The 13,843-nt window shown below is 42.6% G+C and overlaps 1 protein-coding gene across 2 annotated transcripts in view; it reads left to right on the top strand.

The window, feature by feature from the left end:
- Grin3a (glutamate ionotropic receptor NMDA type subunit 3A) overlaps positions 1–13,843 on the top strand; it is a 176,084-nt gene that overhangs the window by 132,995 nt on the left and 29,246 nt on the right. For both annotated transcript variants that reach the window (XM_021160784.2, XM_021160783.2), the window contains exon 6: positions 543–694. In XM_021160784.2, the coding sequence (XP_021016443.1) occupies positions 543–694 (152 nt within the window). The remainder of the gene's footprint in view (positions 1–542; positions 695–13,843) is intronic.

Genomic DNA, 13,843 nt, shown 5'->3' with positions numbered 1-13,843 from the left:
GCTCTGGGGGTACTGGTTAGTTCATATTGTTGTTCCACCTATAGGGTTGCAGATCCCTTCAGCTCCTTGGGTGCTTTCTCTAGCTTCTCCATTCAGGACCCTGTGTTCCATCTTATAGATGACTATGAGCATCCACTTCTGTATTTGCCAGGCACTGGCATAGCCTCATACGAGACAGCTATAACAGGGTGCCTTCAGCGAAATCTTTTTGGCATATGCAATAGTGTCTGGGTTTGGTGGCTCCAAATTATGGGGTGGATCCCCAGGTGGCATAGTCTCTGGATAGTTCATCCTTTCGCCTTAGCTCCAAACTTTCAGAGACTACTTCTTAAAAAAAAAAAAAAAAAACAGAAAATAAGGGCAGACTCGTTGCATCTTCTCAAAGATCTGGCTGGCTCAAGGGCATTCTGGAGCCCTTTTGGGGAAATGTAATACAGACTCACCATGCCCTTGCTATCATATCCAGAGGCAATATCATACAAGGATGGTGGCACCTCTCAGACCAGCATGAAGAACTCATATGCGGTTGCATTTTCTTCTAGGCTATGGCATTGGTCTCCCTCCCAACTCTCCGTTGACCTCTAACATATCTGAGCTCATCAGTCAGTACAAGTCTCATGGGTTTATGGATGTGCTTCATGACAAGTGGTACAAGGTGGTTCCCTGCGGAAAGAGAAGCTTTGCTGTCACTGAGGTAAGGAGAGATGATGCTGATGATGCTAAGGAAAGATGCTGATGCTGATGATGCTGGTGCTTTGTATAGCTCCTCCTTGGAAACCACAAGGACACACCTTCAGTTTTACCTTCTGATCAACAATGTTCTGAGATACTCCATGACATTTGGATTTGATTGAAAAGTGTCCATTCCTATAGTACTGGTCAGTGATACAAGTTTTATATTTAAATGTGATTTTATTCTGATGGATTAAAAAAATCTAAATTTCCACTTCTGTTCTATAAACTATCCTGAAAAATCTGTTAAGTATGGAAGAAATGTTTACAAATTATAGCAAGAATTTCTGGGACTAACCTAAATAGTGTTTGCTTTAACCATGAATTGATGGTTCTGCTGTGAATTTCACAACATGCCTTGAAGTCTAACTCAAAACACTGTCAGTTTTAAATCTATCCACACCTTGAGATTAAAGCACAATAACTTTTCAGAGCAGAAAACAATAGCACTGCTTTTATTGTTCAGCCAGAGTTACTATGTGCCTGGGCTAAGGCACACAGATAGTCAAAATTTTCTTCCGGTTGAAATATTGCATCGTTATGGTGTATTTAAAAAGGAGTTTGCAAAATACAGCACAATTTGGATGATTAAAATAGGAGACTGAAAAGTGTAACCAGTGCCATAGCCCAAATACTCTAAAGGGAAAGAGCCAAATAAACAAGTACAAGGCCATCCTGACATTAAAAAGGAAGAAGAAAACACATCTAAAGCCAATAATTGCTCAAATAGCCTCTATTTGGCAAGAATTCCCAACAGGATGCAGCTCTGCCTGCCTGTTTGACATCTCCTCTTGAATATCCTGCAGGCATCTCAAATTTCACTTGTCAGAAGTCTAAGCTGCAGTGCTCCCTCTTTGCTTGCTTTTCCTCCTGGGCTTTGCAGTCTTGGCGGTGGTACTTCTGTGCACCTACCTATACATTCAGACTGCCACAGGTGCTCACGCCTCTCTTGTCCACCTTTTCCATTCACCAACAAGCCGTATCTTCTACAAATTAGGCCTCAGATATAGCGTCTATTGTCAACTCCAGTGTCCCCACTCTGTCCAAGCTGTCATCCCTTACCTGGCTCATTACAGACGTCTGCTAAGAGGTCTGTTTTGCACCTGCCTACCTTTAGTTGCCTTCCACTCATTCTTCTGTTTGTCAGCCATGTTCTCTGGGACAAAATCTGAAATGGGCAACATGCCCTGTGATACCTGGCCTTGATCACTTCTCAGTCCCCTCTTGGGCCACTTTCTGGTTCATCCCAGCTGTGCCATGTTTCTCTTAGAATGAAGATAAATCCATGGCTTCCCTGCCTTGGATTCCCTAAACTTGCAATTGTCTCTTCCCTCTCAAATGCTCTTCTCCACTGGCATTTGCTCAGCTAATGCCTTCATATTACAAACTCCCAGCAAAGGAACTGCAGATGTAGTTCAGTGGTACAGTACGTGCCTAGCATGTCCAAGGCCTTTGATTTGATCCCAATGCTACAAAAATAAATAAATAAACAGAAGAGTCAACAGGAGAACAAACTCACAGCTAGTATCTCTTTTCGAATCCCAACAGAAGCTGACCAATATAAATCAGCCTCCTTTTATGATCTCATATATCTCATATTATTTAATAGCACTCGGTAATAACATAAACATTACTGCCTTAAACATAATTTTAATCAGAGTATTTTTAATGCATCTCTTCTTAATGTATATTAAACTATAAGAACTCTAGGGAAAAAAAAAAAAGAAAACCCTGTCTTAAATTTCCAGTGCCTCCAAATAGACACTCGAGAAGTCAAGTAGATAAATCAGAAAAACTAGACAATGTACCTGAAAAGAAACATGGTCAATAGAAACTCACAGAGACTGTGGCAGTGTGTGCACGGCCTGCACCGGTTCAAGCCAGATGGGGTCCCAATGCTGAGAGGGGTATGGACACAAGTCCCCATCCCTGACCAAGAAGCTATCTCCGATTGACTACAGCTTGCAAAGAAAAAATTCTTTCCCCCTAATTGAGTCTCCCTGGGTATATAAACCATACTTAAGGGTGGGTCCCAAGGCTAGAAGTGGATGGGAAACATTGAAGGAACTCAGTGATGGTTTTGTAGACTTTGTCTCATATTGCTTTGTTTGGGCATTTTTATCTGACAGTTCTTCTGCTTGTATATAATGGTTTGCCATTTTATGTTGTTAGGATGTATGAGTGTGTGCTTCCTCTGTGTTGCTGTTGTTGTTGTTGTTGTTGTTGTTGTTGCCATCAGTGGTAGTGGCGATGGTGATGGTGATTTTTTACCTATTTGTTTTCTAAAGAGAGGGAGAGAAAATGCATGGAGTTGGGTGGGTGGGGAGGTTGGGAGGATCATGGAAGAGTTAGGGAAGGAGAAACCATGATTAGAAAGTACCTTATAGAAAAAAAATTTTTTTCAAGAATCTAGAGACTAAGCATGAGCAAAGTTCAGAGACTAAAGCAGGGCTGATACTCACAGTGCACTGCATTGAACAGTGTAACACAAATTCATGTTTACTCAGAACCTAAGGCGTTGACCATATTTGCAAAAGGAGTCTTCGAAGGAGTAATTAAGATGAGGCCACACTGGGCTCTAAACCCAATGACTGTTGTCATTATAAGGAGGCCAAGTGTGCAGGTTCACAGAGAAAGAGGTCTACCTGCTAGAAGGGGTAGAGGTTGGGGTATATAGACACAAGCCAAAAGGTTGATTTATATTGGTCCGTCTCTGTTGGGATTTGAAATGAGAGATACTAGCTGTGAGTTTATTCTCTTATTGACTCTTCTGTTTGATTGATTGATTGATTGATTGGTTGATTTACTTGTTTCTCAGAGGCAATCCCAATGGCACCAGCATTTCAGGGTTTTTTGTTTGTTTCTTTTTTATGTTTATTTTATGTTTATGTTTATGTTTATTTTTATTTTTATTTTTATTCTTAGAATGATTCCTAAGCTATAAGAGGATACATTCCTGTGGCTTTAAGTCATCCAACTAGTGTTCATCTTTACAGCATTCCTGAAGCACTAATACAGGCAGGTGGTAAATGAAATGAGACAAAGAAGAGGTCAGTGGTAGGTACAATGTTAGGTAAATGACCGATAAAGTGGACAAAACAATTTGAAAAGAATAACTCCAACTAGAGGATAAGATAAAACAGGCAATCTCTCAATGATTAAGTTCACTTAGGCTCTTCCTTGGAGCTATGATGAGAAATGAACGAAGATGGCTGAAGCCAGACATGAGGGTATATAGCTGTAGTCACTGAGCTGGGGACATTGAGGCAGGAGGATTACAAGCTCAAGACCAGTTTGAGACACACAGTAAGACTTTGCCTAGGGGAAGGAGATACAAGAGGTGGCAGCATTAGGAAGCCTTATAATCAGAACAGGGAAATCTGACTTTAAATTTTTTAAATAAGTCTTCTTTTCAAAATACCAGCGTTAACAGTGTTTTCTACATGTAAACCTATCTCTCCTCTGGATTGCTGATGGCATTTTAACCCTATTGGTGAGTATTAATGTAGCTTTTCCTAAAGGAAATAATCCTGGGTTTATACCAGTCAGCTAATGCAGCCAAGAAAGAAAGCAAGTCAGTCGCTTGAGTTGAGTGAAATAACAATCACTTGAAGTTCTTTGTTTCTGGTGTCTGTCGCTGACTTAAATCAAAATCTCCAAATCATTCCAATTTGACAGTAAGGTGTTACCAAGAGGAACCTCTCAGCCATATTCTCCAGCCAGCATCACCAAATAAATGTCACATTCTGGTCACACGCTCACATTCAAGCGACTGCCATTTCAGAGGATCATCAGACAAACCAAGCCTCGTGATACATGTGGCTCTGCAGACTCACAGCCTAGCCACACTTGAACACAGTTTCAAAGACTGAGTCAAATGATGTATCTGAAACTATGTATTGCTGAGTTTGGATGCTGAATATGTCAAGTAGAGCTAGTTAACTGCTTCTGAATCGGCGTTTCTCCACCTGAGAAAGGGTTTGACAAAATGGGTCATTTTTTTTCCTGAGAATAAAAGATCATTTGTGGAAGCATCTAGCAAGAAACCTGGTACAGTAAGTGGTAAATAACAGAAATCCTGTTCTTCTTTCTCTAATCAGAGGGAACATCCTATTAGTCACAGGAAAACATTTGGAGAAAGCTGCAATTTCTTCATGCTCTGTTGATGAAAACCCTATGTGCCTGTATCTAAACCAATCATTGGTGAGATCATGTGAACAGCATAATGGATTAGGCCAATCAGAACTCTGGGACCAGTAATGACACAACTTACCTTACAGCACATAGGCACATAGAGAAGGGTGAAGACCTGAACAAGGCATTGCCTTGAGACAGTGGAGGCAGCTAAATGATTGTAGAACAGACAACCAACAGACTCCTCTACACATACCCTGGAGAGTCTGAAAAGTTACTTCTCTCATCTCACCCAGCTCCGCCATTTATACTACAAAATGTTCTCATTCATCGTCATTGTCATCATCATCATCAAGATTTCTTTTTCTGTAAAGGCCCTGCTACAGTGACTCCAACTTCTGTCAATGTCCTCTTGCAGTATGAATGTCTAGTATTCTGCATAGCATAAGTAGTTGAGAGTTTCATCTTTAGACGCATCCTAGATATGAATTCTAGTTCTGCCAGCTGTGAAATACAGGGCAGAGTTCTTGACCACTCTGGGCCTCCTCTTCTTCTGTAAACTGACTGAAAGTAATGTATGCTTCATAGATTATGGTAAAAAAAATGCAGTCAATTCAAGCCTCTAAAATATTGAGCAGATGCTGGAGAGATCGCTCAGTGGTTAAGAGCACTTGCTGTTCTTCCCGAGGACCTGGGCTCAGTTCCCAGCACCTACACAGTGTCTTACAACCATCCAACTCTAATTCCAGGGAATCTGATGCTCTCTTCTTACCTCCTAAGGCACCATACATGCATGTGGTGCACAGACACACATGCAGCAAATGCCCATATGGATAAAATAAATAAATCTAAAAATAAAATACTAAGATATAGCCATATTTAATAATAAAAATTATGAGTTTTTACCATAAGTGTTCCAGATCTATATAGACTTATCAACATTTTTAAACGAAATCAAAGTAATAGTATATACAAAGATAGACTTCAAAAACTAAACAGAAATAATAAGGTATTCATAAAATACATGCAAAATACACCAATACTTCTTTGACAAAAATATTTTGGAGTTTTTTTTCTGTAATTGTTTCTTTACTTTAGGTTGTGTGTATGTGTGTGTGTGTGTGTGTGTGTGTGTGTGTGTGTTTGCATAGATGCACACTCACCATGTATGGCAGGGTGTAGGGTAATGGGGTACTATGTCTGCTCTGCCACAAGGCTTGGCCGCCTGGGAGGCAGGACACGGGAGTTCGACCAAGATTACCCCGCACTGTCGCCTGGGACCGTCTGGTTCTCAGAAGCCACTGGATGCCATGGAAGAGCTGAGAATGGAGTAGGGGTCTGAACGATGGATCTAGCCCAGACCAAAGGGAAGAGCTCTGGCTGGTCCCGCAGGAAGAGTTCTTGGCTTGTAGGCGGCAGATTTAGGCTTGGCTTGGCTTGATGGTATCCATGGCTAGGAGCGCAGAGAGGCCTTCTACAGGAGATTAGACAACAGCTCTATAGGCGAAGGCCTTCATGGCTCCCCTCAGCGGATCCCAATGAAAAGAGGCAGTCCATGGTTTTAAGACATTTACTGTCATGGCGGAGAGTGGAAAAGTAAAACTATACCCCACTCCTCAGGGCGTGCCTGAGGTTAAATACCTTTTGCAGGGAGGAGTGTCTGAGAAGGAAAGCTTATTGGTTAAGTCCTCCATCCTTTTAGGTACCTCATTAAAATGGAGATCTGTCTTGAGCCTACATGACCACAGGTCTTGTCCTCGACATGTGAAGGGACTTGGGGCATTGCCCTTATGGGACTGATGACCACAAATCTATGGAGGTGTGAGGCCTCATGCCAGGAGCCTGGTGCCTGGGAACAGGTGAAATGCCTACTGTCCCTTGAGGGTCACTGGGGGTTTCAAGCCTTAGTTCAACTGAGCACAAGACTACCTTTCACGGTCCTACAGCAGGATGTATGTACGTAGGTCAAAAAATGACTTGCTAGGGTTTGTTCTCTCATTCTACCATATGGGTTCCAGTCATTTAACACAGGTTATCAATAGTAAGAGCAGCACTTTTTACCTACTGAGCCATCTCAACAGCCTTTAATCAAGAGTGTTAGCAAGCCAGATTGGGGAAATGGTCTTTAGAAATCTTTGGTGTAGTCAGCTGGAAGTGTTGGAGTAGAAACTATTCTCAGATCAAGTTGTGTTTGTTAAGACAATGTGGGCTCACTTCCCAGGTTGACTAAATTTGGAAGGGAGAAGGAAGTCAAAAAGAATAGGGGAAAGATATGCTCTTAACTGGGACTTCAGCCACAGAAATAAAGATAATTCTGGCAACATCTGTATTTAGAGAAAGAAGGCAACACTAGGGTCTAAGAATATTATGAATATGCATAGCATTATCATTCCTCCTAAAGCAGGGGTTCTTGTCTTGTGGGTGGTAACCCCTTTGTGTGGAATTTCACAGGGGCCACCTAAGGCCATAGGAAAACACAGATTCCTACATTACAATTTCAAAATTAGTTATGAAGTAGGAACAAAAATAATTTTATGGTTTAGGGTCACTACCACATGAGGAACTGCATTAAAGTTCGCAGCATTGGGAAGATTGAGAACCACTGCTCTAATGGATGCTCTACACTATGAAATATCTTTGTCTATGCAATTACAAACATTTCTATAAGATATTCACTGTGTACATTTAAATAGTAATGCACTCCACCGTTGGGCACAGACTAGCATATTCTCATTCCTAATAGATCCGTAAGGAGCACCCTTGCACAACCAACAGATACTATGTTACCAAACACAAGCAGTCCTCTGCTCTTCGGCTACACTGGATCTCCTCTGTAAAGCACCCTCCGCCCTCTGCTTGCTGGGTTTCCCTTTGTTCTCTTTACCTACACACTGTTCTCAGCCTCTTGGTTTTGCTCTTTTTGTCCTGTTTTGCAATGTTCGCCCAGGGGGGAAAAATTGGTAGAAGAAAATTTGCTATTAGCACTTCTAGTACCTACTCTTTGTGCTGAATGCCCTGCACTGCAACAGTGTGTTTGTGCAGAGAAAAAGGATCCTAGGGAAGTCACTTCATCCACATCATCTCAGCTTCAACTCTCCTGCAGTTCTAATGAGTTACAATGTAAGAACAGCTTACTCAACATGGGCCTTCTCCCCACAGCATCCTAGGACAGGGGCACAGGACAACATCACTGAGTAGATATGCTCTTGACTGCACTTTTCTAAAAGTGCTTTTGTCCTTGAAGGGAAACTTTCTTCGGTTTATTTCTGACCTCACACTCTATTGTTCCAAGTTCAGTTTCAGTCAATGTCTCTTCCTCAAAGTAATTAGATACATTCTTTCCATCTGAAAGATGTCTGCATTTGGACAATGATTTATGTGGTCACCTGGTATGAAATTGTGAAAGATCCTTTGGTCCTCCATTTCTGGCAGTTGAATATTCACATTTGGCCTCAAGTAGGAACCTTGATCTATTCACCTCTTGTCTCTTCAGAAACCCAGAACTGTTGATCTATAATTTCTCTGGAAGGTAAAGTCATTTTGGAAAAAAAAAAATCCAAGATTTTATCTCCTCCCTAGAGTCACCCAGGATGCTACAAGTCTGGCTCTCCAGGTCAGACTCTGACAACTTTCAGAGAACAATTTTAAATTGACCTCTGATGTGTCCCAACAGTCCTCACAGCCCAACTGTGCTGTCACAGTGGACTCATTGCCCATCAGTTCTACTGAGGAGAACATATGGCAGGATATAAACTCCCCCCATCTTCCTTTGAATCAGCAGAAAACAATACAGTATTTTAAGTCCCTGAGTGAATTTAAGAACTCCAGGGAAACAGTTCTGTGAAACTTCTTTTTACAAACCAGGGAAGGAAGGCAGCAGATTACAGTTTAACAAGCTCCCCAAATTCACCAAGGCATTATTAAGATGGATGATGAGACATATCTTTGCAAGTCTCCTCTAAATAATGTTTTGAATAATTGCACCTTTTAACTATAAGAGGCTGAAAGGAAGAGCAAATAGTGGTCTTGGCAGAGAGCAGAAAGCATCCTCAGAGACAGAGAGGAGTTTTAAGAAAATTGTTTGAGACCACATCGTTTAAAGAAGTCAGCACAATTCCAAGATTAGATAAAGAGAGGTCACCATTACCACTGCCGGCTGTAGGGAGAAAATGGGGTGGGGGGAGCCATTCTCAGAACCTAGCAAGTAAGAAGATGGGACTTTCTAGGAAATTGGCCATTTACTTGGAAGCATTTGATATAAATTTGATAAGGACCTTACCAAAATGCCCAAGTCCCTAGGGTCAAACACCCAGTACCACAAAGAAGGAGGAGATGGTCATTTATTTGGGGGCTCACCCATCCCTCTAGCCTCATCATCAGAGAGCTGGGGAACAAACACCTTTTTCTCTGTCTCCCTGCCTCGCCTCCCAACTCTCAGATCTTCTACCTCTGTCTTAGGGCAAGGAATCCATCTATGTGGTCCCTGGAAGTCAATTCCCAGGACACAAATCAGGATGGGGGGAAAAAGGGTGTAAATGAATCTGGAAGAGAGAAGGTCACCTAGCATGCCCCTCTGTGGCAGAAATGAAAGGGACGAGGCCAGTGAAGCAATCGTACATGGCCATCTGAACATCAGCAGGGCAGACTTTCAGACAGGTCCAGTTGCAGGCTAAGAAATCTAACCATCCTTAGTCAGCAAGGAGAGAGAAGTACAAGCCAAGTTCACTGAAGATCATCCTGGTTCTACTATCACTGTGAAGAGGCAGCCCTAAGTGCTTAGGAAATATACTTCACCTATTCCAAGCTTCAGGCTGATGTTCATCTTGTTGCTACAAGGGGATCTAACTGAATGCAAAGGTTGCTAATGGGGACTAAAGGAAACAGAAGTGAGCAAGCAAGAGGCTCAACGTTGTAGAGAAAGGAGTTCTACCCTGGGTTTGGGGGAAACACGTAGATAATAGAACATTACAAAAGTTAAGTTGCTGAACTTCTCGGGGTTTCTATTTTAATTTCATCTACTTGTTTTCTTTTATTATTTAAATTGTTTTCATACAATGTATTTTGATCATGCCTTCCAGCTCCTCCATCCCACCTCCCTACCCTTCTAACTTCCTGTTATCAAGCAACTGGAATCTCTGCCTGCCCCTTCCTGAGCTTCCTCCATCTCTCGGTCACATCCTCCTGACCACTAGCCCTAACCTGGCCTTTCAACCTTACATCCTCCCCTGTCCTTGACCTTCCCAAGCTTCGGATGCTGTCCTCTAAGGGATGGGTCTTCAAGGGAGGAGGAAAGTGACAGTCTGTTAAATTTCCTTGGAGGCAATTTTAAAACCTGAAGTTTATCTGAAGGTTCTCATTTAGGAGCACCCTATGGGTATCTACAAGAAAAATAATCATGGTATTGAAATAGCCACATCTAGAAAGGTGCATTACCTGGGCTAGAGAGACAGCTCAGCCATTAAAGACTAGGCTCACAACCAAAAATATTTTTTTTTAAAAAGGGGGGAGGGTGCATTAAGATGTCACAAATACAGATTACTTCACCTCTCTGAGTTGCTTCCCTCTGAAAATACAGATGTTATTGCATTTCCAGCTTAGAAGTAAGAGATGATGTATGTGAACATCATGACATGTGGAAGGTGCTGAGTATGGACAGTACTTTATACATTTGTCTGGATTCGGCCATGAGCCAATTATGTGACATTTGCAACTCGTCTGAATTGGTTTCCTCATCTTAAATAAAAGATCCATGTAGTGTGTCAAAAAAAAAAAAAAAAAGAAAGAAAGAAAAGCAGTAGTTTCCTATGAGAATTGTTAGAGGAATCCTGGCCTAACCAGCTAAAGACGGAAGAAGCAGGAACACAGAGAAGATACTAAGATGGATAGCCTTTCTGTCCATGAGCCAGACTAACTTCCCAAAGCCACAAACTGTGCATTTGTTTATGGTAATAACTGCTAAAATATTGGTATTTGCTCACTGAGAAAAACAAAACAAAACAAAGGTCCAGTTTCCCCACAGTAGATCCATTGTCCTTCTGTCTGCTTTTGGAAAGAGAAAGAAGGGTTAGTCGGATGCCATGGTTTGGATGTGAAGTGTCCCCTGTGAGCTCTTGCGTGTGTTTGCGGGGTCTCTGGCTGGTGGTAACTATTTTAGAAAGTTATAAAACCCTGAAGAAGGGGAGCTTCCCCGGAAGAAACAAGCTACTAGGAACAGGCTTTGAGATTTTGTGCTCTGGCCCCCCATTTTCTGACTGCCTCTCTTTCCTGGCTACACATACAGCAGGAACATCTGCCTCTTCCCACTGCCACCAGGCCAGGAGGGACTGTATCCCTCCGACTGTGAGGCAAAAGCATTAAGTTGCTTCTCGCCAGGCACTTGATCTCAGCAACGAGAAAAGGAACCAACACAGCCAACTCTACACTGAAAGCCAAAGGAGATCCCACAGGTCACATCTCCAGGCATCCCTGTCAGCTAATCTTTAATATATTAACAACTTAAAAGCAATGGTTGAGACGGTGGGAGAGGTGGATTTTAGAGCGGTGTCTTCTGTTCTTGACAGGGATGTCACAGTTCAGCAGCCTTCTGCCTCTCTCAACTCTCCCTTTCCCATTTCAATTTAAAGTATCTGTCTTCTAGTCAACCTGTTGAAAGTTATAGTGAGGGAGAGAGCTAATGACTGCAGATGACTTTAAATTGAAACCCTGAGCATGTAGGAAGCCACCTTGCCAGATAAGTACGTCCTTTGTAATAGTCTAAGTAATTAGGTTTAATATTTAAGCCAAGCATAAGGTCAGGTGGAACCTAGCCAGGTAGCACTTTCTGGGCTCCTAAAGAAGCACACAGCTGTGGCCAAGCCAAGCATGGTGGTAGGAGAGGCCTATAATCCTAGGAATCAGGAATTGAGTCAGGGGCATCATGCATTTGAAGCCAGTCTAGGCTACACAGGAAGAAGCCATCTACAAATTTAAAAATAAAATAATAAGCACAAAGCAACAACAAATAGATGCTAAAATTGAAAATAAAAACTACGTGCATAGAAAAAACAGCTTAGTAAACAGCAGAGCACTTTCCAGAAGACGCTGCAGTTGTCTTATCTAGGAGTCACCCTCACACCTCCAAATACAGACAAGCGTGGGTCCAAAACTTCTTACAATTCCGGGGCTGAGAACCTCATTGCTTCCAAGTGAAACCGATGACTTTTAATGGTGGGGAGCGAAACCCCTGATTCTGAACCTTCACCTGGGTATGAACTAACTGAATAAGCTTTCACACTACGGTGCTGTTGTTTCTCTCCCTTCTTTGCAATTCTGCCTCCAGGTTTCCAAGAGAAAGCATGAAGAAAGGTTATACAAACCATATAGCACTTATATGTGAACAATAGCACTTAAAACACTTCTAGGCAAACAATAGCAGCTATTTCCTTCAGTACTCTGGGGGAAAGCCTTCAGCCGGGTTTTTTTTCCCCTCACCCAACCGACTGCAGAAAGACAGGGCTGCTCCTCTGCTGCTTTCTGGTTAGTGTAGTTTGGATTCTAATACAAGGAACAGCAATCCAGCAAGTGTGGTCTTCACCTCGCTAATGAGCAAAGGAACAGATCTTGTGGAATAAGGGTCTCCTCTTTTGCATTCCAGAGAGGCTCAGGCATAAATTACACCCAAGACCACATACTGTTAGTAGTTCCTGCTTTTCTCCTAAATTCCTCCAACTAATGAATATTTATGAAATGTCATTTACTGTGCAACTAGCAGGTCTGAACAGTGCTCAAACTGATTAGAGCTGTTGTGAGAGACAGCCTTCCTCCCATTTTCTTTTTTCAGATTTCCATGCACTGAAGCCTGGGTGGCATCTCCTCCCTCATCTACTTTCTGTACAGACAGCCCTGGCTTCCAGGTTCTGCAGAGTCCAGCTTGAAGAAAGCAAAACGAGGAGGTGGGGAACGAGTGCCACCTAGTGGCTAAAGTGAGGTGTTACAAAACATCAGAAAAAAAATGGCTTTGCCTGGCAGAAATGCGTGATCCGCATGGACTATTGGCAGGATGGGTCAGACTGTTAGGGTCCTAAGGACACTTCTTCCCCGTGTGAGCAGTGTGAGTGAGTGGGATTTGAGGGATATACTAGACAAGGAAACAATGTTTTGGAGGAGCCTTGGAGCCCTTAACAGAAATGTCTCCCTGCAACATCTAAACATAGAGCTATTATTGGTCAAGGAGGCCGGGGCAGTCCGGAGTATCATCGCTACTACTCCTACCTCTGTCCTTCCAGACAATTGGAATTCAGGCCTAGAGCTGCGGAGTGTACTGTTTCCTCCAAAGGGATGTTGCATTCCTGAGGGCTTAACCACACAGTACCTCAGAGTGTGGTCTGGTTTGCATATAAGATACAAATCCACCTGTGAGACGTACCTTGATATTTAGTTACAATATAGTGAGGTGGGCCCCAAACGCACTATGACTAGTATCCTTATCAGAAGACAATATCCATGTGAAATAGATACCTACAGAAAGCCTGGGCTGTGAGGGGATGAGATTGGGTTCCAGCAGCTGCCAGCCAAGTCCACTTGCCAGCTGGTCACCCTTGCACAGCTGTGACAAGACACCTAAGGCCATCATCTTGTCACAGGGAAAACTTTACTTGCAATTTGGGGTTTTTTCTTTTCAGTCCATCATGGGGTATCCCTGTTGTTTTGGGGTCTATGGTAAGGTGGCACATTAAGATGGGGAATGTGTCTGTTTGCTTCATGCTGAGATACAAGCAGGATAAAGAGAGTGAGATCTCACCATTCCCTTTAAGAACCGTGTCCTCAGTGAACAGACCTCCCACTGGGCCCTACCTCTGGAATCTTTTTACTGTGTCTCAGTAGTTGTGAAAGACCCACAACATGAGGACTCTCCCACGTTCTGACTCAGGAGAGGCGACACCCCAAAATCACCCACAAGAAACGGTCTTGCTGCAACTGCAAGAGGATTTTTATTCGA

This window comes from Mus caroli, chromosome 4 (assembly GCF_900094665.2).
Source record: "Mus caroli chromosome 4, CAROLI_EIJ_v1.1, whole genome shotgun sequence".
Taxonomy (NCBI): domain Eukaryota; kingdom Metazoa; phylum Chordata; class Mammalia; order Rodentia; family Muridae; genus Mus; species Mus caroli.
The sequence above is the reverse complement of the archived record's forward strand: the minus strand, read 5'-3'. Positions and strand labels throughout refer to the sequence as shown.